This window comes from Microcaecilia unicolor, chromosome 13 (assembly GCF_901765095.1).
Source record: "Microcaecilia unicolor chromosome 13, aMicUni1.1, whole genome shotgun sequence".
NCBI lineage: Eukaryota > Metazoa > Chordata > Amphibia > Gymnophiona > Siphonopidae > Microcaecilia > Microcaecilia unicolor.
Genome location: NC_044043.1, coordinates 49360714 through 49383701, shown reverse-complemented (window position 1 = coordinate 49383701; position 22988 = coordinate 49360714). Strand labels below are relative to the sequence as shown.

The 22988-nt window shown below is 41.9% G+C and overlaps 1 protein-coding gene across 1 annotated transcript; it reads right to left on the bottom strand.

The window, feature by feature from the left end:
• Positions 1 to 3978: 3978 nt before the first annotated feature.
• Positions 3979 to 21951, bottom strand: RNFT1 (ring finger protein, transmembrane 1). Its single transcript, XM_030222610.1, is given in 9 exon segments — positions 3979 to 4546; positions 8304 to 8405; positions 9734 to 9798; positions 10341 to 10500; positions 18139 to 18292; positions 20827 to 20872; positions 20875 to 20929; positions 21407 to 21481; positions 21871 to 21951. Coding segments are annotated over 8 exon segments (753 nt in total). The 5' UTR covers positions 21443 to 21481; positions 21871 to 21951; the 3' UTR covers positions 3979 to 4411.
• Between the last annotated feature and the right edge of the window lie 1037 nt (positions 21952 to 22988).

The following is a 22988-nucleotide window of genomic DNA, read 5'->3' as shown; positions in this document are numbered from 1 at the left end:
TCATGTCTATTTATGTTTGTCAGCTTCCTGCGCTTTCCAGAAGTGTTGTAACATTGCTCCTATGAAATGGAGAGAAAAGCGATACCCTACCATAACTGTGAAAAATTTTGGAGTGTCATTTTGTCGTCACTCATACAGCAAGCACACACTATGCAATATGTTTTTTCCTGTATTTATTTGTAAAAAGGAAAAAAAGCAAACATAGAGCTACAATATATAAATATATTTAGTATCATTATTACTAGATTAATGATCTTATAAGGAGAACTGATCTTCAGTTAATTCTGATTGTTTTGATAAATGCTAGCGAATGGAATGCATTGAATATTAGTGAACAGATTTTTTTTTGCTCATTTTGTTAACGTGTCTTCATTTTTTTCTTTGAAATATTGCAGTTATTGAACCTTTTTATTTTGTATGAGCTGTGTTTTTTTTAAATTATGATGTAATCACTGAAAAAATTTCACTATACTAATTTTGATTTTTATAGGATTTTTTAGGGCCAAGTGGACTCTGCTTTGGTTAACCATGTAAAAAGTATTAACTTGAACCAGGGATTTAAAATTTTGTTTTAAATTACATTCAAACTGTATTAATGATTTATAGACTCTTTTGGTAATCCACAGATTGCAGCTCAACAGTTAGCACTCTGTGCTGGATGTTTGAGGGGTTTGTTCAGGGGTGTTTATTTTATGTGTTTTTTTACCAAAATGTTTTCAAGAGTGTATTTGATATATAGAAAACTTTTTTTTTTTAAATTTGGGATCTGATGTCTTCAGTATTGTTTAGAAACTCAACATTTGATCTGCACATAACTTTTGTCCTGTGCCAAAATGTTGTAGAAAAATATTCATTTGATACTGAAACCAGTACCTTTAAAAATGATTACATTAAGGCAAAAAAAAAAAAAAAAAACCAGTTACTTTCTATTGGAGCTGAAGCAAGAATCTGAATTAATCCTGTTGCTCTGCTTTTTGTCCTTGAAGTATAAAGAGCAGCAGGGTCTGCTGATCAGTGTTTTGCATCAGATTTTTTTTTTTAACTCTTTTTCTGAGGTGTGGAAAAAGAATAGTGAAATTTCTCTATAGCAAAACAATTCTCTGTCTTTTTCAAGGACAATTTGAGGTAGCAAAATATGAAAAAAAAAAAAGTATTGTAATTCCGATGCCATACTACCTTTTACTGAATCCTTTGTCATTAATCCTGCATCTGCTGTCAGTATTTTCTACCATGGTCTATCCCTATTTGCATTGACTGAATTGCTAATATTTAATACCATCTTGTTATAAACTCTTGAACAGAGCCAGTGTTATTTAAAAACATTTCCTCCATAGAAATGTTGAGCTGAGGAGAACGAATCTTGATAGGTGAATTTTGCTTAGTCTATTTATAGATTGGATGGTTTCTTAAATCATGGAAAACTATCAAAACAAATCCAGACAGCCATTGCAAACATATTTCGCATTAGTGACAGTCCAAATGAAACTGAGAGCACAGTGATCAGCACTTCCCACTCAGCTCAATACAGCTGTGAGTAGTGAAGAAAATTTTGCTTCATACCTTTCACAGCTTACCCAAAGCACCACTGCCTTGAAATGTTTCTATTGTGCTTCTTCCGCCCTGGGGGGTTAATTTTGTTTTATTTTTTTGTTGTTAGATTGAGATTGTTCATATCTGCTATGCCAGGTTGGCTTTATGTTCATTTCTGTAAAAATGAAACAAACTACTCGGCTGCCTTAAGAGTGGTGTGAGGGTGAAAGAAGCCCTATTTGCTTGAATCTTGTATTTAGTTTTTACTGTAATATGATATGTACTTGGTTCCTGAATGAATGGCTGTAAATAGCAATTAAATGCAAATTTGAATGAACATTTCTTAGCAAGTTCTTATTTTTGCTTCAGTTTTTCAATTTAGAAATATCCTTATTTATATATGGCTGCATCAAACTGCCCTCCTTAAGCAAGAAAGCTGGATTTTTAGCAGAGCTGCACTTTTATTGAATCAATATAATTTTAGCCAAAGATGAGATGTTATGAGCCCAGAGGTCCTAGTGCCCAATCCCCCCTTTCTCCAGTGGATTCCCATATATGGACAACATCGTCTTTACATATGCCTTTTATTAGTCCATTATAATGTATCACAACTCAAAAAGAGTTTTGTTTTTTCTCCAGGACTAATGCACAGCTAACAGAACTCCTAACAGGAGACTGAAGCACTGTGCCATACTGTACAGTGTTACAAGGTGAAACAAGCAAATTGTGAAATGTATTCTAAAATATCAAAGTATTTTGTGACATTAAGAGCAAAGCTAACATACTATGAACATCTTACTGTTTTTCAACAATTTTCAAATCTACTGCCTTTTCTGAATAATTCAGGGGTCCTTTTACTAAGCTGCAGTAAAAAATAGACTTAGAGCACCCCTTAGCAGGTCTTCCCACGTGCTAAGGCCATTTTTACCACAGCTGTAAAAATGCTTTTTTTCCCTTCTAAATTTTGCATTAATAGCTGTGCGCTAATGTTGCAGTTAGCATGCAGCCATTTCTTTTTAATTACTTGGGTGAGCACTTGTGCCACACATTCTGTAGGCGTAAGGGCTCACGTGGTAAGCTAACCAGTAGCACACAGTAATGCAGATGCGCTAACTGGTAATTATAGGACCACCCATGATCCCTCAAAATTTTGAAAAGTATTTTAGCACACACAGGTTTCTGTTACTGCAGGATGCCAGAGTACCATGGTATTCCATTTTTTCTGTTGCGTTAAGCACGCGTTAGCACCTTGTGCAGCTTTTAGTAAAAGGGCCCCTAAGAAAGGGAACGGTTGCCAGTAATTCAGTCCAGAGAGGACTGAAACTGTTCTTTCATTAATGCTATTGCACGGATCCATTCAACTTACATATTTAAAATATTTGCCTGTGGCTCCTTTCTCCCATTCCTCTGACAAAATTCCTTAAGCGTGGTTCAATTTTTTTTTGTTTTGTTTTTTTAAATTCAGCTATTTGCTTGGCAAAAGCTGACTATTAACAACTGTTTTGGCCATAGGTTCAGTAAGGGCTGGCAACCAAGATTTAGAAATATTTCTGCCTTAAAGATATGGAGGCAACAAACCAAGCTGAACCAACTACCTAGCTTTATAAATTTATTGCCTTTTTAAGTTGGTGTATGTTATTTTGCACAGTTAAAACTACTAAGTTGATTTTTACTTTATTTTCCCTCTTTTACTGCTGATCTTGACATATACAGCATCGCCTAAGACTTGCAGCCTAAATCTAAATTGTTGCTCTTGTGTAGGATTTTATAAGAATACTAGTTAAAAAAAGGCCCGTTTCTGACACAAATGAAACGGGCGCTAGCAAGGTTTTCCTTGGAGTGTGTATGTTTGAGAGCGTGTATGTGAGAGTGACTGTGTGAGAGAAAGTGAATGTGCGAGTGTGTGTGTGTGAAAGAGAGAGAGTGAGTCTGGGTGCGAGTGTGTCTGTGAGAGAGTGTGTGTGTGAGAATGAGTGTGTGCAAGTGCGTATGTGAGACATAGTGTGAGAGAGAGTGTGTTTCACACAGATACAGTGTGTGCGAGAGAGAGAGAGTGTGTGTGAGACACAGACTCTCTGTGAGACTGAGTGTATGAGACCAAGAGAGTGTGTGAGTGACTGTGTGACACATACAGAGTGAATGTGATACAGTGTGAGACATACAGTGTGTGAGAGTGAGAGAGAAAGACATTGACTGTGTGAGAGAGAGTGTGTGTGTGACAGAGATACCTCCCCCTCCCTCTCTCTGGTGTCAGGCCCCCCCTCCCTCTCTCTCTCTGGTGTCTGAGCGTTACTGTGCAGGAAGCTGAGCTCTGGCTGTGCTTCAAGGAACTGACCAATCCTATTTAATAGAATGCACCTCCAACATTCTGAAGCCGAGAAACCTCGTGTGGTTGGTCACTTCTGCTTGTGACGAACCTGGAAATACGTGATGTCAATTCAGGAGATGGATACAGAGAGCAGGAATGCCTCAGCCATGCAGTCAGCTTCAGAATGTTGGAGGTGCGTTTTATTAATAGGATAATATTTTCCATAGAAACATTTTAAGTTGATGGCTACAATTTAGTACCATAACAGGAGGTGAAGGGATAACACTTTTACATTTTGCAATAGCATAGATAGCAGTACAAATGTTTACAACAGAAAGTTTAGCTCTTCCTTTGTATAATTTCTTTCAACCTAGGACCCACAATTTCTGCATTAACTTGTTAAAATCATAAGTAATTAAAAGTATTGAGGTTTGCTAGTTCAACTGTAAAACTGTTGCTTTTTTCATTTTTATTGCTTCTAAGTAATGCATTCTCTTCAATAACAAAAAAAAAACAACAAAAAGGTGCATTTTAAATTCAGTTCAGTGGCTGAGATTGTAAATGGAGAATCACTCAGTAAAGCTGAAGATGCAGAGAACTGCTTCCGTCTTTCCACTTATAAACACACTCGGAAATCACAGTCCTGCAGAGAGGACATGTCTTTTCTCTGTTAAACCACAGCAAGATGCAGTCTTCACAGAAGATGTGCTACAAGAAAAAAAAAATGGTTAGGAATTCTTTTCCCCTGTTCACTGATGTAAATTGGCTGTTTCCACATAGTTAACATTGTGGGCCGTTGTATGCTAAAAGGGTTTCTGTGCTCCTGTGGTAGAAATCAGTGCACAGCATATTAAAATGCATGCTAAAGGGCTGATAGGGCTGTGCACTGAAGTGTACTACGGGGTGCTCAATGCCAGAAACCTACTGCCAGGACTGCCTGGCTGGCATAGAGCCACTGTAATTAGCATTGGCCCCATTTCCTTCCCTTGTGCCCTACTTAAGCACTGTCCCATCCCCCTGAAATGGCCCAACCTGGTTCTCTCTCCCCCCCCCCCCCCCCACACAATATAGGTTTCCCTCCCTCATGACAAAATTGTTTCCCTGGTTTGTAGTGGTACCCCCGCCTAACCTCTCCTGAATTCCCTTTCCAAGCCTTTCCTGGACCCTGAACAAGACAGAAGTGATGCCCACTCATTCCTGCCTTTAGGCCATCTTTTCCAAAATGGTGGCCCCTGCCCCACCCATTCTGGGGATGAACCAGGCAGGGCTAGTTAGCCAGAAGGGAATTCTCTCTTATATGGCAATCTGGCCCCTCCCAGTGCCTATGGTAATGGTGGGGGGGGGGGGGGGGGGGGGGGACGACAAATGGCTTGCAAGAAGCCTTCTATAGCATCACAAGATTCCATCTCCTTAAATGCTGCTAGGCATAGTCGGTAGAATCTGAAGTCACCTTATCTCTTACTTTTAAACTTAGGGCCTAAATTGTTGGTTTGAATAAAGATGATTTTTCTTAAAAGCCATTGTCTGAAGGGCACGGTGGACTGATGGATGTTCTAGCTGATTGACATGGAGTCCTCTCAGTGAACTTGCATCCTTTGAGTAGATTTGAGGGTAGTTGCCACCAGTGTGATGAGCATCATATACATGAGTTCACATGTCTGGTTTAGAAAGCAGTTGAAGGCATTTTTGTTTCATGAGGTCATTTTTTTGGATGATGCTTTTATAACATTTATTTAGATTTTAGTTTTGGGGTTTTTTAAAATATAATTATGGATGCTTACCGCATAGCATTGTTTTTTTAATCAGTATTTTGAAATGAATAAATGTTGATTCAGCTGTAGTTGGGATTGTAACCGCCTAGGTCTTCTTTGCTAGTTAAGGTATATCAAGTTGTAAATAAAATAAATGAATTAGTCCTGAGGTTTTGGAAGTACAGCTCCTTTGGAGCTTGATGGGCTGTTGCCAGTAAAGCAGACTCATACTGGTGCAATGGTTGTCTTCGAAAGGGATTGATACTGGTGCCACTGGAATTTTAAGTGACAGTGTAATGCTCTCATATGTAGTCTTATGGAGCAACCTAGATAACGGTGGCACATGCTTCAGGATTTTGAGGATGGTACAAGCTAGTATCCATTTCGATGTACAAATTTGATGATATGATTTAACTGGGCATATCCCATTTTCTAAAGAGTGCTTTGGCCACCTGATGAGTTGCAGTGTGGGCCCCTAGAAAGTCCATGCCTTGGAAAGACACGAGAGTTGACTCTAGGTTTGGTAGAGTCTGTAATTATTCAGAAAAGGGAGCAATGATTGAGCAAGTTGTAGTGGTTTTGCTAATTAATAGCATGCCCTTAAAATAAGGGAATAAAAAAAGGCCTTTCCTGTATCGATGGACCTCTGCTAGTACCAGACATTTTGTAAATAAGCTGGGTGCCAATGAAAGGCCGAGTGGTAAAACCTGATACTGGTTGAATTTCGGAATAAGGAAAGACTAAGTAAAACCTCTGATCTCTTTCATGGCTCAGTGCTTTGTATAGGGCATTCAATTTCTGACTATAAGGGTTTCTTTGTGAAAGGTTTAGTCCTTTCTGGATTATAGGTACAGAAATACATTTTGTAACCCTGGTTAACTAAATCTGGCTACCTATTTGACAATGATTTTTCAGATGTGTTTGAAGAATAGCCCCCTACTGCAAGACTGTCAAAAACTCAGTATGTTCTTTATGGCTGATGGGACTATAGCAAGCTGATGTTTCTTTTCACACAGTCATAGCTGAAATCTTAAGAGTGTTGGTAGTGTTGCTGCTGTAGAAATTTGAATATCATCTATGAAATAGTGTGCTTGGGTCATGGAAGTTTGAACAAGTGATCTTTAATTGAGCTACCATATTTTTGATTTTATCTCCAAAAAAGATTATTCCCTAGCATGGTGCATCAGCCAGGCAATCATGTATCCTCTCAAAAATCAAAAACCCACAGCTGATATGTTCTGCTAGCATCAACAACTGCAGTCACCTGGGATGCTGTATCATGGATGGAACATAACAGGAAATCCACATTCCTTTAAATCCTGAAGTAAAGGTGCAATCTGAGTACAGAAAATCCTTGGAAAACAATTCATTGGAAGATAATCAACCAGAGTGTGATGGTAGCATATTATTTGAAAGATTGTGCTGCAATTCTCAAATTCAGATGGCATTTGCACCAAGCTGTGTGTCTACTGTAAGGTTTGCAGATGCAGGCTATGTTTGAGGAGGAATCTGTTCCATGGGACTTGTGGCTTTAAGGAACCTCTCTTGTTTCTACCATCGCTCCTCATGTGGAGTAAGATAAGGAAGGGTGGACTATCTCCTGCCCTAGCAGGCTTCAGCCTTCTGTTTTTTTTTGCCCAAGGAATGGTGGTCTTTGTTCCTCTATTACTCTGTGCAGGTGCCTTGTTTAGGCTTATTGTGAAAAGAGGCATAGTGCTGCTGGCACTGAGCTCCATGAATACCCTTCATCTGGTCTGTTTGAGGGCTGGGCTGACATCTGTATTGCCTCTGACCATCACTTAAGTGTTCGGATTTGTTTAGACTTTTTTTTTTTTTGCTTGTGTATTCAGATTAGCTGAGCTGAATAAGACTAGCGGTTTGTGGTTGACTGTGACTGGGGTGGGGAAATGAGAGTAACAGTGAAGTTTTAATAGAGAATGCCTGACTGTATTCAGATAGTTCATGTGCCTGCATTCCCCAGCTGGATATGGAGAAAATTAAGTTCTGTGGCATAAAAGAAAAAAAATACATGTTTTAACTGTTTCCACATCCTAATTCACTTATTCTTGCTGCATTTAAGGTAGTCGATATGGTCTTGTTTTTTCCAGGCCATGGCTCTCTTACCTGTGTAATTTAAATAGGTATGTGCTCTCATTTGGGGGGGAAAAGCAGCAAAAATTTAATCATTCTCCAATCTCTAGATTGTAAATTGAAGTAAGGGAGAAGTGATCCCCAGTTGCTCTACGTGCCTGCTGATCTTTTCCAAAATAGCACCAGTTGTCACAAGGCCAGTGTCGTTTCATTATATAGGTCAACCAAATTCATTAAACAAAAAGCAGCTGATTCTGGCTAGGTGTTTTTATCTTCTCACTTTAAAACCTATAGATGGTTATTGGACAGAGGCTGGCACAGTATTTTGACTTGCTGTGTCTTGTTTTGCTTAAGTAAAATAAAATAACCAAATATGTTTTTTCTGTGCCCATAAGCTACACAGTTAAGATGGACCCAAATGGAAAACTGCATCAATTTTAGTTGTGGTTTTTTTTTAATTGATTACAGCTAGGTTTGGAGATGGAACCTTATCCTGGGGACTGCTTGGGGGGGGGGGGGGGGGGGTCAGGTCTAAGTGCTTTTGAAAATCAGCCTCTAGTAAACAGGAAGTCAAGGTCCTCCTAGTCTACCCATCACCAAAAGCCATTGCAAAGTTGTTTTACCTGACAGATAAGAACAGTTGGTTTTTTAAATTCAGCTTGGCAGATGGAACAGATATCATCAACTTCAGCACACTGGCTTTTGCTGGCAGTAACTCCGTATTGCTGGAAGAGAACAAAACCTGCAGTAGCATTAACGAAGACAAGTTTCTGGGAAAGGGGACAACTGAAGACTACCTGTAGCAGTTACAACATCTAATTACAGAAGTAAACCTTTCATTCAGTGTGTCCTGTAGTAAGCCCTTTTGAGCTGTGCTAGTGCCCATACTGTTTAGGAGGCAGTATCAAGATGTTTTTTTTCTCTTGTTCTGTCTCCTTAGCTGAAGGCTTGCAATCTAAAGGTCCTGTTAACTAAGCCACTCTAGCGTTTTTAGCTATTCCTAGAGACACCCATAGGAATATATGGATGTGTCTAGCTTTTAGCGTCGTGCTAAAAACACTAACGTACCTTAGTAAACGGGGCCCTAAGTTTGTATTTGAGGCAATGGAGGGTTAAGTGACTTGTCCAGAGTACAAGAAGCAGTGTGATTGAAACTTGGTTCTCAGCCTTCTGTGCTAACCATTAAGGTGGCTACTCCATTCTAGACTTCAGGAAATGTTTATATATACCTCCACATAGTAGTGATGAACTTACGGCTGTGGCAAAGTACACTGTCAATTTTTTTACCATAGTTTTGGAAGAGAAGGTGTAACATGGTCCAAGAAGATAAAGGGGTCAGGTGGCTCCCCCACAACCTGGGAGTGGCAGCCCCAATCTAATATCTCAGGCCTGCCACAAAACCTCTGTCCTAGGGGTGGTGGTGTGGATGGGATGGCCCTAACACCTCTTCTACCGTCATTGAAATCAACAGGGGCTTAGTGGCCCTAACCAACATTTCCAACTCTAATACCACTATCAGATCCTCCAACTCTCATCCTTTTCATTTCTGCACCATATCTCCCATCATGTTCTTGGCTAGTGGTTAGAGCAAATGGGCTGAGAACCAGGTGTTCAATGCTGTTCTACCACTGAAAAAGTTTGTGACCAGGGAAAGTTGCTCATATCCTACTGCCTTAAACTATAAGCTCTTTTGGAAGGGGCTTACTTTATTTGATACTAAAATGATGCAAGCTGCCTTTAGCACTTTTTGGAAAGATGAGCTAGAAAGATGTCAACATCAAAAGCATGTACACTAGGTCAATACTTCTCATCCCAGTCAGTTTGAAGGATATTACAATGAATATGCATGAGAGAGGTTTGCATGCACTGCCCTCCTTGCTATGCAAACCTCATATGCATATGTAGGGTGAATATCCTGCAAACTCAACTGAACTGCCCTGTGGGTGGCCCCAGGATAGGGTTGAAGAAGCACTGTAGTAGTGTGGTCTCCAAAGTTTGTTCCGAGATACACCAGAAAAAAAAAACATAACTCTATGGAGAGAGTAGTACTCACAGGTTGAGTGTAACACAGGTGCAAAACCTTCCTGAATGTCGTCCATTTGCAAAAAACCCTAGAAGCTGAAATTAAAAAAAAAATTATAACTACTTACCTTCGTTTAATTCAATATTGTACTGAATAAAATCTAGGATACTCAACTAAGGCAGCAGAGACCTACTGCCAAATTGACTGCATTATTTTCACATGCTTGGTGCCATTATCATATGTACAATGTAGTCACTCTACTGGTCATGATGTGCTAAGGCTGATTTGGACAAAAAAGAAAAAAACCCTTCACACATGTGCCCTCCACACTGTGAATTTTGGTTTTATCACGAGTAAACTGGCTGTTCTACATTTGCTAAGGTAACACAACAGCAATGATCTCATCTAATGGCCCCCCAAACACAGGCACTTAAGCTGAAACACATCAGGGTGATAAAGGATTGGACCTGGTATTTTTATGTGATTAAAGTTTTGGTTCTGTGTTCTGGAAGTCAATGTACCATTTTCCATGCATAGAGTATGGGTGACTGTCTAAAACTCTTTGGGACAAAATGGACAGAGATTTTACCTTGTGCTTTACTTTCACTAAAAGTGCTAAAAGAGCTGTATTACTTACTTTTAGAATTGAGGTAGAACAGAGCCAGTAATATCCCCAAGCTCCATCCCATCGTGCTCTCTAGTTCCCTGTCGCCAATTAGATAACGAAACCAAACGGGTACAGGAGTAAGGAGACGGTAATACTGTCCCAACTCTTCTAGAAACATAAGCCAGTAGCCCTAGGAAAAGACAGGTTTAAATTTTCTTTTCAAAACTGAATGTTTTATTTATGAATCATTCCTCAAAACTATTCTGTGACCTATTTAAAAAAACAAAACAAAACCAACCCCAAGTCTTATAGAACAGTGGGCTCAGAAGCAGGCACTCATGTTCTGCTCCTAAACAAGCCCATCTTGAATCAACCAGACACCCTGCATTTTTTTTATTGCCCCAAATTATGGAACAACCAACCACCGTACGGTTGCAGTGATTTGGTTTTCAAAAAATTTAAAATTCAGTTGAAAACCCACCTTTTCATCCAGGCAATTTTATTTAATTCTGAATGTGGTGAGTTTGTCCCTATTAAGCCTGGAGTTTCGTATTTTTAAATTTTATTGAGTAAAGTGATATAGCCATGTTTTATTGTAAACCACCTAGACCTTCAAGCTCAGATTAGGCAGTATATCATATATACAAAACCCAAAGATTTTAGGTTAGAAATGGGTGGGGGGGGGGGGGGGGAAGAACACCACTTTGTGCGCGGCAGAGCCTAAATGTTAATAAATACAGTTCTAGTCTCTGCTCACAGAAGGTAAGGCCGGGGTCAGCCTTTATTAAAGAAAATCAGCCATATCAGGCTCTGGCAGAGGAACTCAATTTTCGTCCTCCTTGCAACCCAGCATAAAACGGTGGCAAGTGCCCCAACATCACGTTTGACCAGATCAGAAACAAAAATTCTATTACCTAGCTTTCTACCATTTCAGAACCTGTGGAACAGTTGTGTCCGTCAACCAGCAGGTGGAGAAAGAGAACTGAAAACTGAGCAGAGACATATCTCTATTGGTATCCAGGCCAGCTCCTCAGTACTTCTTCAGCAAAGTGGATGGACACACTTTTCATCCTCTGGTTCTGAGTGATCTCCTCCTGGGTCTCCAGTTGAGCTTTGCAGGTGGTTTAAGTCTGCAGTCAGTCATAGCTTGAGGTCTTCCGATCCCTGTGAATTTACTTCTTCCTTCCTTCATCTCTTCCATTTCCTGTGGTGCTCTCCACAACAACTTTAAAACATATATACAGAAAAAAAAGGAGAAGGAAAGAAGTTTGCTGGAGAGCGAGGGGCAGAGTATCAGTCCTGAGCCTTTCTCAGTGTGGTAAGATTGTGCAGACTGTAACCTTGGGGGGGGGGAAGCAGCGTTAGTCTGACTAAAAAATTGATGCAGAACCACTTGGAGAAGCTGCAAGTTCTACTTGCTGCAGGGGGAGGGATCGCTGACTCGCTGCTGGTGGACTGGCAACTCCTGTGACACAGTTAGCAGTGTTTCCTGCTGTGGGACCTACCAGCCAGTGTCAAAGCATTGTAGTATGTGCAAGCTAGAAATACCCACGGGACACTGAGGAAACGGTCGGCAGCAGCGCATCTTTGGATTTAGCATAGCATCCAACTCTGCCAGTGGCTTTGGGTTCTCCAGCCGGGCTGGTGCACAGTATGATGCAGAAAAGCAAGAGAAGAGGCGCCAGGCTGACCACGTCCGTGAAACGCAGACACCATTTTACAGGCTCTGGGCCCAACAGCGCATCAGCCACATAGGGATCTTTGTTTTCTTACTGTACTGGCAGGGACAGCCAGTTGATGCAAGGTGTTTCAGTTATTGCCCCACTGCTCCTAAGAAATCTTTAGACCTCCAGGAGTAGGCAGATGAGGTTCTCTGCTTCTCCCTCCTTACCTGATGTGGCCTATTCTATTCAGTGGAGCCATTGTTGAAGGAGTCTGAGAGAATGGAGAGCTTCCCTCCTGATGAGGGGTATGATGTGAAAGTACTAAGGTTGTTTCATAAAGAGGAGCTTTATTTCTGAGGCACTGGCAGTGCTTTCTATAGAAGCCTTCTACTTTAGCATCGAAGTCCCCATCCTGCTGATCATAAGGTGGCTTTGAGATCTTACTAAGGCCCTTCCTGATGCATCCCTGACAGGATTATAGTACAATTTGTTGCACTAGGTGCGGGGCTGAGATGGAAAGAGCCATGGCTCGCCTATACCTGTTAGTTTCAGAGGAGAAAGATAAATTGCAGCTTACCAGGTTGGGATCCTTGGTTATGGTGATGACTAAAGAGACCACCTTACTGGGGGCAGGAAGCTGAAGGCTGCTGAAATAAGCCTTTGAAGTTGCCTCTTTGGGCCTTCAAGTGACAGTGTGCAGCTCATTCATAGCAAGAGCATGCCTGAAGTGGCATCAGTAGATGGCAACACAAGGCACGTGCCATAACCCCAACTGGAAGGGGAGTTGGCCTACATGGCGGATGCTATGTATGGCTTGTTATGCTTTATGCCTGCAGAATGTCTTTCGCTGTCACTGCATGTCAGCAACTCTGGTTGTGGCATTGGGCAGTGGATGCAGCGTCAAAGTCATGTTTAAATTAAACTGCCCTTGGGGGCAAGTGGCTATTGAAAGAACATTCTCAGTAACTTGGTGAAAGAACTGAGGGAAACTAAGCCACAGTGGTTGCCTGAGGACAAGCTGAAAGCCTCTGGTCGTCTGTCTTTAGGGTCTCTCTATCTTGGTTTTGAGACAGCAATGTGTACTGGCCTGGGCATCAGCAATATGGTCAGAAGTCCCGTTTCAGGCATGCCAATCTTCCTTTATGCGAACAGAGTCCTCTCAGTCAGCTAGAGCACCCAATGCCTCCGAGCTTTGCAATGATGGCAGGCTAGTCCACTCCCTCTCTTCCTCTGTGGGGAGGACGTCTTCAGGAGTTTCAGAAGAGTGGGCCTCTGGATATTCTTACAGAAGGTTACAAGTTGAAGCTCTGCCCACCTGATCACTCATCTCTTCTTGCTGTCTCCTTGTGGAAAGGGAACCAAGGCCATAGAGGTTCAGACCACCCGTTGATTCCTTGCTGCTGCGCCAGGCAACTGTTCTATTTTCCTCAGGCCAAACAGGGACAAGTCATCTACTTCATTGTCCCAAGAAGGAAGGCATCTTTCATCAGTCTTAGATCTCCCGTTCTAAGCGCTGCTTATGAATGTCCCACTTTCACATGGAGACATTGAGTAGTCATAGCCTCAGTTCAAGCAGGAAAATTTCTCACACGCCCTCGATCAAGGATGTGTAATTTCATATTCCCGTACAGCCACCACAGCGGAGGTTTCTACGTCTGCAGTGTTGAGCCTCACTTCCAGGTCCAAGACTTTACCCTGTAGTCTCACCACAGCTAAGAATGTTTACCAAGGTTTATGGTGGTAGTGGCAGCCTTCCTTCAGCAACAAGGAACTGGAGTTTACCCATCTCTCTGACTGGCTCATTCATGCATGGTTTTATTCAGAACAGCGTGGCGGTGATAGACAAAACTGTATGTCTTCTGTAGTCTTTGGGTTGGGTGATCAATGTTTGGATGAGTAGACTAACTCCATCGTGGACCCTGGAGTATCTGAGTGTTCTATTTGGACACAGCACAGGCGAGGATCCTTCCTTACAGAGTACATGAGGTTGAAGCTGGTTCAACAGATTCGTCTTCTCAGTCAAGGCAGGCTCAAAGTCTGAGGGCTATGTTCTGGGGTCAGTGATGGCAGCAATGGAAGTAGAGCCATGGGAAAGGGCTCATATGTGGCCATTACAGGTGTATGTTCTCAGCTGCTGGTCCCCACTGTCAAGAACTTTGACCTTCATCTTCCTTAGACACCTGTTGCCAGACGGAGTATGCAGTACTGGTTGTTGCCCAGGAATTTGACTGTTGGAGCATTCTTTTTGATAACAACAATGGAGGTGGTGACAACAGACGCCAGCAAGTTGGGTTGGGGAGCTCATCTCGGTGGTCATAAATCACTTGGAGTTCAGGGCAGAGCAGAATGCCTTACCCCTAGCTGGCGGAGGGCCCCAGTCCATATTTTCTCTGACAATGCAATGGTGGTGGCTTATTGACAAGCAAGGCGAGACCCGCAGTCATCCAATGGTGATGGAGGTGGCCTCCCTCATGATTTGGGCAGAAAGAAACTCATCTCCGCTTGTCAGCAGCTCGCACCGTCTTTGAATGTGGAGGCAGACTTTCGCAGAAGGCCCTCTTTGGACCTGGAGAATGGAACTATCCAGCCAGGGTTTTCAGTTGACAGCAGACGCAATGTGGTTCTCTGTATGTCTTCCCTCCTTGGCCTATGGTAGGCTGCGTGTTGAAGAGGATCAAATTGCACCAGGGGTTGAATATTCTCATAGCCCAGGATTGGCTGTGGAGGCCATGGTATGGCGACCTGATCTGACTGCTAGACAGGGGCCTCTCCTTTCCTGCAGGTACATGGCCTACTGAAGCAAGGTCCCCATTCACGGATGATCCGTGCCCCTTGGTTCTTACAGCTGGCCATTGAAAGAGCTCAGTTAAGACGAAAAGGTTATTCGATTGTCATTACTAACTTCCTTCAGACTCTGAAATGCTCTACATACAAGGGTGTGGAGGACATTCCAGGGCTGGTGTTCCGAGTTCAGACTTTCTCTCTTCTCATATCACCGCACATCCTAGTGTTTTCTCCAGGTCAGGCCTTTAGAAATGAGGGCACTGAGTTCTCTAAGTTCAGGTTGCGACTTTGGCCGTGTTTAGGAGTCCAACCTACAAAAGACGGCTCTTTTGGCTCATCTGGGTAGTTTGTTCAACTTTTGTTGGGAGCTGGCTGCTTGCAGCCTCCATTTATATGCCATGTCCAGAGTAGAACCTTAAGTTAGGCCCTTTGAGCCACTCTAGAAGGCCTCCTTGGAAGATTCTTAGGCTAAAAATAGTGTTCTTGGTGTCCTGTTGCATTGGTACATAGGGTTTTGGAGCTTCAGGTTCTCCCTTATCTGGATCCCTTCCTTTGTTTTGTGGAGGCAAAGTCTTTTCTGCACCCAGTTCCTTTCTTCCAAAAGTAATTATCAGCATTTCAGCTCAACTAGGCTGTGGAGCTTCCATCCTTTTGCAGAGGATGGAGAGGCTCAGTATTCTTTCTTGAAGCTTCTCAATGTGCATAGAGTCCTCACTCGCTATCTGGAAGTCACCAATGAGTTTGCAAACAGAGGCGTGGCCTTAGGGCCTTTTAAGCCACCATTGTTAGATAGCTAAAAGAGATTAACGTGTCAGCTTATTTGCTTGTGGGGAAGCAGGCTCCTCAGGCCTTGCAGGATCATACTATGAGGCGGCGACTACCTTGCTGTCTCCAGCGGATATTTACAAGGCGGGCGACGTGGTTTAAGCTGCATACTTTTACCAAGCACTACTGGTGGATGTTGTAACATGCTTTGAACCCAGTTTTGGGGCTTCGGTCATCAGGACTGACGCACAAGGATACCACCCATTTTAGGGACTGCTTTTGAATATCCTGACAGATTCTGGAATAGTGGGAAGCTATGTAATGGAAGGAAAAATTAGGTCTTACCATTATAATTTTCTATTAGCCCTTCCCACTGTTCCAAAGGCCCACCTGAGATTTCTGAGATGGTTTTAGTCCTGTGCAAAGTATGGGTCAAATAATGACTTGCCTTGCATGGGTGCATCGTTTCTTGTTCTCTACAAGTTGTCCAGAGATGAGAGAGGTTCCACTTGTTTGCTCCTCTGGTTAGGATAGTGAATTGTTTCATGGTGGGTGTGTTATTCTGAGTTTGTCCTTCTGACTTGGCTATTGTAAATTGAGGAGCTGGACTAGATCCTAGAGATGTCTCAGCTCAGTTTTCAGTTCTCAATCTCCACCTGCTGGTTGAATGGACACAGCTGTCCCAAAGGTTCTGAAATAGTGGGAAGGACTAATGGAAAGAAAATAAATCAGATAAGCCCTAATTTATTTTACTAAGAGCACAAAAATGTCTTTATACTTCCATATGCCTTTGGTATTATAATTGCCATTCAATCTTTTCTACTGTACTAATTCTATATCCACTCTTGGCCCCTTCCTCAAAAGGCAAAAAGACCCATGTTTGAGTTATTGTCATGTGCTTCATCTATAAATAGTAGCGGCATTAAAGTTCTCTAAAATATCTTCTCAGTTTGGTGAATATAAAAGAATGGAATTAAGTTACAGTAATATATTCTGACAGTTTAAAGGAGCTACATTTTCCTCTAATTACCTGTGTATAGTTTAAAGTGATTACCAGATAGCAACTCTGTAGTTGGTGGGGAATCCTGTTAAATATAATTTCTTGTCCCAAGTATAACCCAACATTGTAATACATATATAACAATGCTAAATGAACAATAAAAATGAGGAAAGCCAATCTTGTGAAGTCCGCTCAGCAACATAATACTGGAATCTCTCTTTCACCCTCTTCTTTACTACTTTCTCTAGCTGCTCAGCAATAACAGGAGAAACCCATGCACCAGTTCTTAAGAGGAGATCCATTCCTTTATTGTGATGTCATAAAATACTAGACATGGGAAACACTCAACTACATCAACATTCCAGTTGGTTTCATCTGACTTGCAAGATAAGCTCAGGGTGTGGCACTACATGCTAAAACTATTAATGATTTTTACAATGAAGAAATGCTAAGGGTGATATTTTTACAGCAGCGCTATTGCCCACAGGCCCTAGTAATGGCAATTCTGTAGCTAATGACAACCATTTCTCCAGAACAAGGCTATGTGTTCACTCCAATACACTATGCTAGTCAGGGAAAACTAAATTTGATATTAACATGACTTTTAGCCTGAGAATCATTTTAGTTAGTTTTGGAAACATTTGAGTATATGTAGGTACAGCACAGAAGTTGCTAAAGAAAAAAAAAAAATTCACATATTGCATTTTGACAAAGCCTTAATCCAGTGGTTTCCAAACCTAGTCCTGGAGGCACCCCAGCCAGTCAGGTTTTGAGTATATCCACAATGAATAGTCATGAGAGATTTACATGCAGTGGTGGCAGTGCATGCAAATCTCTCTCATTAATATTGATTGTGGCTATCCTGAAAACATGATTGGCTGGGCAGGGGTGTATCTGCGTGGGGCCACAGGGGCCTGGGCCCCTGCAGATTTCACCCTGGACTCCCCTACCATCGACCCTCTCCACCTCCCCCTCCCTCCCTTCCGCACGCCACCAACCCGTTGCCGATCTTTGCTGGCGGGGGACCCCAAGCCCCCGCCAGCCGAAGTCCTCTCTTCCGTGCAGGATGCAAGTTGCAACGCTTCCTGTTCTTCTGAGTCTGATGTCCTGCATGTTGACGTCAGACTCAGAATTTGGAACTCAGTCTGACGTCCTGCACGTTGTACGTGCAGAACGTCAGACTCAGAAGAACAGGAAGCATTACAACTTGCAGCCTGCATGGAAGAGAGGACCTCGGCTGGCGGGGGGTTGGGGTCCCCTGCCAGCAAAGGTAAGTGACAGCAGCGCCAGGAGGGGGTGGAGAGTGTCATTGGTGGCGAGGGGGTGTCTGGCAGTGGCGCTGGGGGGGGGGGGCTAAAATGTGCCCCCCTCCCTCTGGCCCCCCCCTACCGCCAGAGTCCAGATACGCCCCTGTGGCTGGGGTGCCTCCAGGACCAGGTTTGGTAACCACGGGCTTAATCTATAAATTGTCTCTCTCTTCTCACCCAAAACAAAGATTTAATACATATCAAGACTAGTGCCCAAATTTTCTCTATCCAAAAATTAAATAAATTTCAGTCTGGCTGCTATGGGGGGGGGGTGGGGGGGTTAGAGAAGCAAGAGTCAATGCACTTACCTTGGATCTGTAAGACATTAGGAAAGAAGGCACCAGCAGAATAAGGCACTTGAACCCCATGAAAAGGAACTTAATGATAAAGTCTGTGATTCCCACTATCCACAGCGCATCCCAAAAGGTAAGGAAATCCACCGTTGGCTTTAGAAAAATTAGACTAGGAATAAGATGAGAGTTGTATATTAGCAAATTCCATAAAGAAAGTATTATACCTTACTACAAAGAAAATTATATCTGCAACTGAATTCATGATGAGCTTATTAGAGAGAGCCAGAATTATGTTTAATACAACTTTAGAACCTGTGAGCAAAAGCACCAAAGTTTCAACCCCAGCAACTAAAAAATACTCTTACAATAAGACCAACATAACCAGGTTTCTCCATGTAGGTGACAGCTTAAAAAGATGGTGGAAGCAGAAAGTGTTCTAAAACAATTACAGCCTCCCACTGTAAATAACTAGTGAGTTCATACCAATGATAATCCTTTATTTATGAATCCCCATAATTCCTGTTAATTTAGTGGTCAGATTTACAGTGGGGGAAATAAGTATTTGATCCCTTGCTGATTTTGTAAGTTTGCCCACTGACAAAGACATGAGCAGCCCATAATTGAAGGGTAGGTTATTGGTAACAGTGAGAGATAGCACATCACAAATAAATCCGGAAAATCACATTGTGGAAAGTATATGAATTTATTTGCATTCTGCAGAGGGAAATAAGTATTTAATCCCTCTGGCAAACAAGACCTAATACTTGGTGGCAAAACCCTTGTTGGCAAGCACAGCCGGTCAGACGTCTTCTGTAGTTGATGATGAGGTTTGCACACATGTCAGGAGGAATTTTGGTCCACTCCTCTTTGCAGATCATCTCTAAATCATTAAGAGGTTCTGGGCTGTCGCTTGGCACCTCGCAGCTTCAGCTCCCTCCATAAGTTTTCAATGGGATTAAGGTCTGGTGACTGGGCTAGGCCACTCCATGACCCTAATGTGCTTCTTCCTGAGCCACTCCTTGTTGCCTTGGCTGTATGTTTTGGGTCATTGTCGTGCTGGAAGACCCAGCCACGACCCATTTTTAAGGCCCTGGCGGAGGGAAGGAGGTTGTCACTCAGAATTGTACGGTACATGGCCCCATCCATTCTCCCATTGATGCGGTGAAGTAGTCCTGTGCCCTTAGCAGAGAAACACCCCCAAAACTAACATTTCCACCTCCATGCTTGACGTGGGACGGTGTTCTTTGGGTCATAGGCAGCATTTCTCTTCCTCCAAACACGGCGAGTTGAGTTCATGCCAAAGAGCTCAATTTTTGTCTCATCTGACCACAGGCACCTTCTCCCAATCACTCTCGGCATCATCCAGGTGTTCACTGGCAAACTTCAGACGGGCCGTCACATGTGCCTTCCGGAGCAGGGGGACCTTGCGGGCACTGCAGGATTGCAATCCGTTATGTCGTAATGTGTTACCAATGGTTTCGTGGTGACAGTGGTCCCAGCTGCCTTGAGATCATTGACAAGTTCCCCCCTTATAGTTGTAGGCTGATTTCTAACCTTCCTCATGATCAAGGATACCCCACGAGGTGAGATTTTGCGTGGAGCCCAGATCTTTGTCGATTGACAGTCATTTTGTACTTCTTCCATTTTCTTACTATGGCACCAACAGTTGTCTCCTTCTCGCCCAGCGTCTTACTGATGGTTTTGTAGCCCATTCCAGCCTTGTGCAGGTGTATGATCTTGTCCCTGACATCCTTAGACAGCTCCTTGCTCTTGGCCATTTTGTAGAGGTTAGAGTCTGACTGATTCACTGAGTCTGTGGACAGGTGTCTTTCATACAGGTGACCATTGCCGACAGCTGTCTGTCATGCAGGTACGAGTTGATTTGGAGGCATCTACCTGGTCTGTAGGGGCCAGATCTCTTACTGGTTGGTGGGGGATCAAATACTTATTTCCCTCTGCAGAATGCAAATAAATTCATATACTTTCCACAATGTGATTTTCCGGATTTAATTTGTGATGTGCTATCTCTCACTGTTACCAATACACTACCCTTCAATTATGGGCTGCTCATGTCTTTGTCAGTGGGCAAACTTACAAAATCAGCAAGGGATCAAATACTTATTTCCACCACTGTACATACAACAAGCATTTCACTATCTCTAATACACCAGTAAGCAAAAGATGTTCATGGCCATCTATACTGCATTACCATAAAAAAATGAATGCAGCAGCCAGCCTAGTAGCTAAGTTAAAGTGCTATGCACTGCAGACCAAAGGAACTAGATTTGATTTCTGGGTCAGGTGTACAGCTCCCTAGACCAGCTTGGTCTGGGAATCCTGCTGATAGTGAGTCCCGTCACCCATGCACTGCTATATCCTAGGGATAATTTAGAAGCCAGACTTGCAGAGTACCCTGGTTCATAGTTCCCAATGGATTCCCCTCTACTATATGCAGGAAAGGCATTTCCTAATGGAATCAAAAAAAGGACATAGGACATAGTCAAGGCATCCAGGTGCTTTGTGAGGAAAATCCAAGTTGGAGAGGAGATAACCTCATCTGTAGGTAGTTGTGAATGAAGCTTAAGAGAGGACAATTCTGAATGAGCAGAGCTCAAAAGGAGGAAGGAAAGAAGGAGGAAACTCCTAATGTAAACAAGACTAAGAATACAACAGATGCAAACAGGAAGCAATTTGCATGCCTACCTGTAAGATAGTGACTGCACATAAAAGGTATAATAAAGGAGGACAAGAAGATGATCCTAGAAACTACCAGCAGCCACAAACATTGCAGCTTTGAATTCTTTTCCTGTAAAAGATGCATTATTCAAGTTTTGCAGTTTTCAGAGACCTAGAAAGCCTTCAAAAGCCTGAACTGTATTTCATTAAGAAGGGGAAAGAAGCAAATTGTTCAGTCTTGTAATAAGTTATTACCACAGATACAAAAGGCTTCTTGAGGCCCTGCTCTTACATTCCAGGACACAAGCTGTCAGAAATCCAACAACAAATGTTTTCACATTTGAATACAAATGTCACTAAAAATTTCCCACCACTTAAGTTTGCAATTTATATTTTAAAAAGTATAATTTAAGGACAGACTACACAGAATGGACAACATACTATAAAAAATGTTACAGAAATATTTGTTCTAACAAGCCCTGGAAAATCTTGTTACCACCTGATTATTTGCTGTGGTAACAGTTCTTGCTTTGCCTCTTTCCCCCACCAAGCTTAAACCTGAGGTTTGAAAGAGGACAGTTTTATTTCTTAAAATAATTTTACTTACTCTAAAAAACTCTGATTTACAATGCTTTGTTTGCATATAGAAAAGTTGTTAGCAGACCAATTCCAACAGAAATGCCTAGTAGGAAAAAGAGAAATTAGCTACCAACAGCAAAAAAAAAAAAAAAAAAAATTAAAAAAAATACACAAACAAAAAAGAAAATGAAAAGATGCATTAAACAGGATAAGTAACTCCAAAATTAAATGACTAAAATCAACAAAATAAGCTTTGGGCAAGTAAACCTCTTAATGCATTTGCAGTTAACGGTATAAAGTTAACAAATTAATGAAAAACATTTGAGAGCCTTGATCAATATAGTTAAATTAACATATAAAGAGAAAGGAATGTTGAAGTGCTTAAATATCCAACACAAGAAACATATGCTTCCATCCTGGAAGAAGACTTACTAACACCTTTCTGTCCACTGCTTGTCCTGAGCAATCAGTATTTTGATGTACTATACCTACTATATGCTGAACAATAAGTTTGGCACAAAGAATCAAAATGTATGGAAGACTTTTCTGAAGCCACTGGAAGATATAGCGTAGTTCTGATGCCGAACTGCTCTGTTCTCCAGAATCCAGATTCCCATCTACTGTACTCCTGGTTTCACTGGAAGAATGAGCACGAGTATGGCTGTGTGCACAGTGGTGCCGACCCTGGAATCCAGCTTGAGGACAGCTTGAGCTTGGCCCTTCTCTATTATCTGTCCTGAGCAGAATCCAGTTCTATATGTATATCTCCACTGCTATAAACAGCATCCCCAGGCAGATGTGTGATGTGGGCAGGTATAGAGGCTGAGGGACATTCTCCACTCCCATTTCCAGGATGATTATGGACATGGTTGGTTTGCATTATGGTGGCTTTCTTCTCTCTTCAGAATCTTCCCTCTCTCTAGTATGTTCCTTAATATAACCAAAAAATATGAAAAATTAATGATAGAGATAATTTGATTCAAAGCCTTGACACAAGGATGATACAAAATCTCTCCAGTTCCAGTGTTATAAAAAAAAAAAAACAGTACTTACTGCCAAAAAGGCACTTTGTGACAACGAAATACCTTAACTGCCCATATCAGGGTTTGCATTGACTTTCACGTCAATAGAGCCGGATCCACTGTTTTAATGTTGCCCATCATTATTGAGAGAGTACAATGTGAAGCTCTGTCTGTCTCTGTGCTTTTTTACAAAAATATGTGATAGCTTGATCTTTATAATCTACACCAACTAAGTAGTAAGACAGAATAAAGTGATCTGGGAGTTAAAACAAAAACCAGGCAGAACTGTAGAACAAATACATTTTACTTAGGCCTCTTGTGAGAATCTGATACTTATTTGCAAACTTACAGTAATTGTGTGGTAAGTGCAAAACCTAATTACAAAAACAAGTGCATTAAGTGTTCCATTCTAGACAATTCTACTAATGAGTTTGACTTCCTATTTTGCTATCCCAGTGATATATTCTACAAGATGTTATTATTACCAACTTATCACTAAACAAATTCCCTCTGGTTTTGCGCCTAGCTATTTGAATCACAATGATCTGAACATTGTACCTTCTACTAAACACCATACTAAAAAAAAGG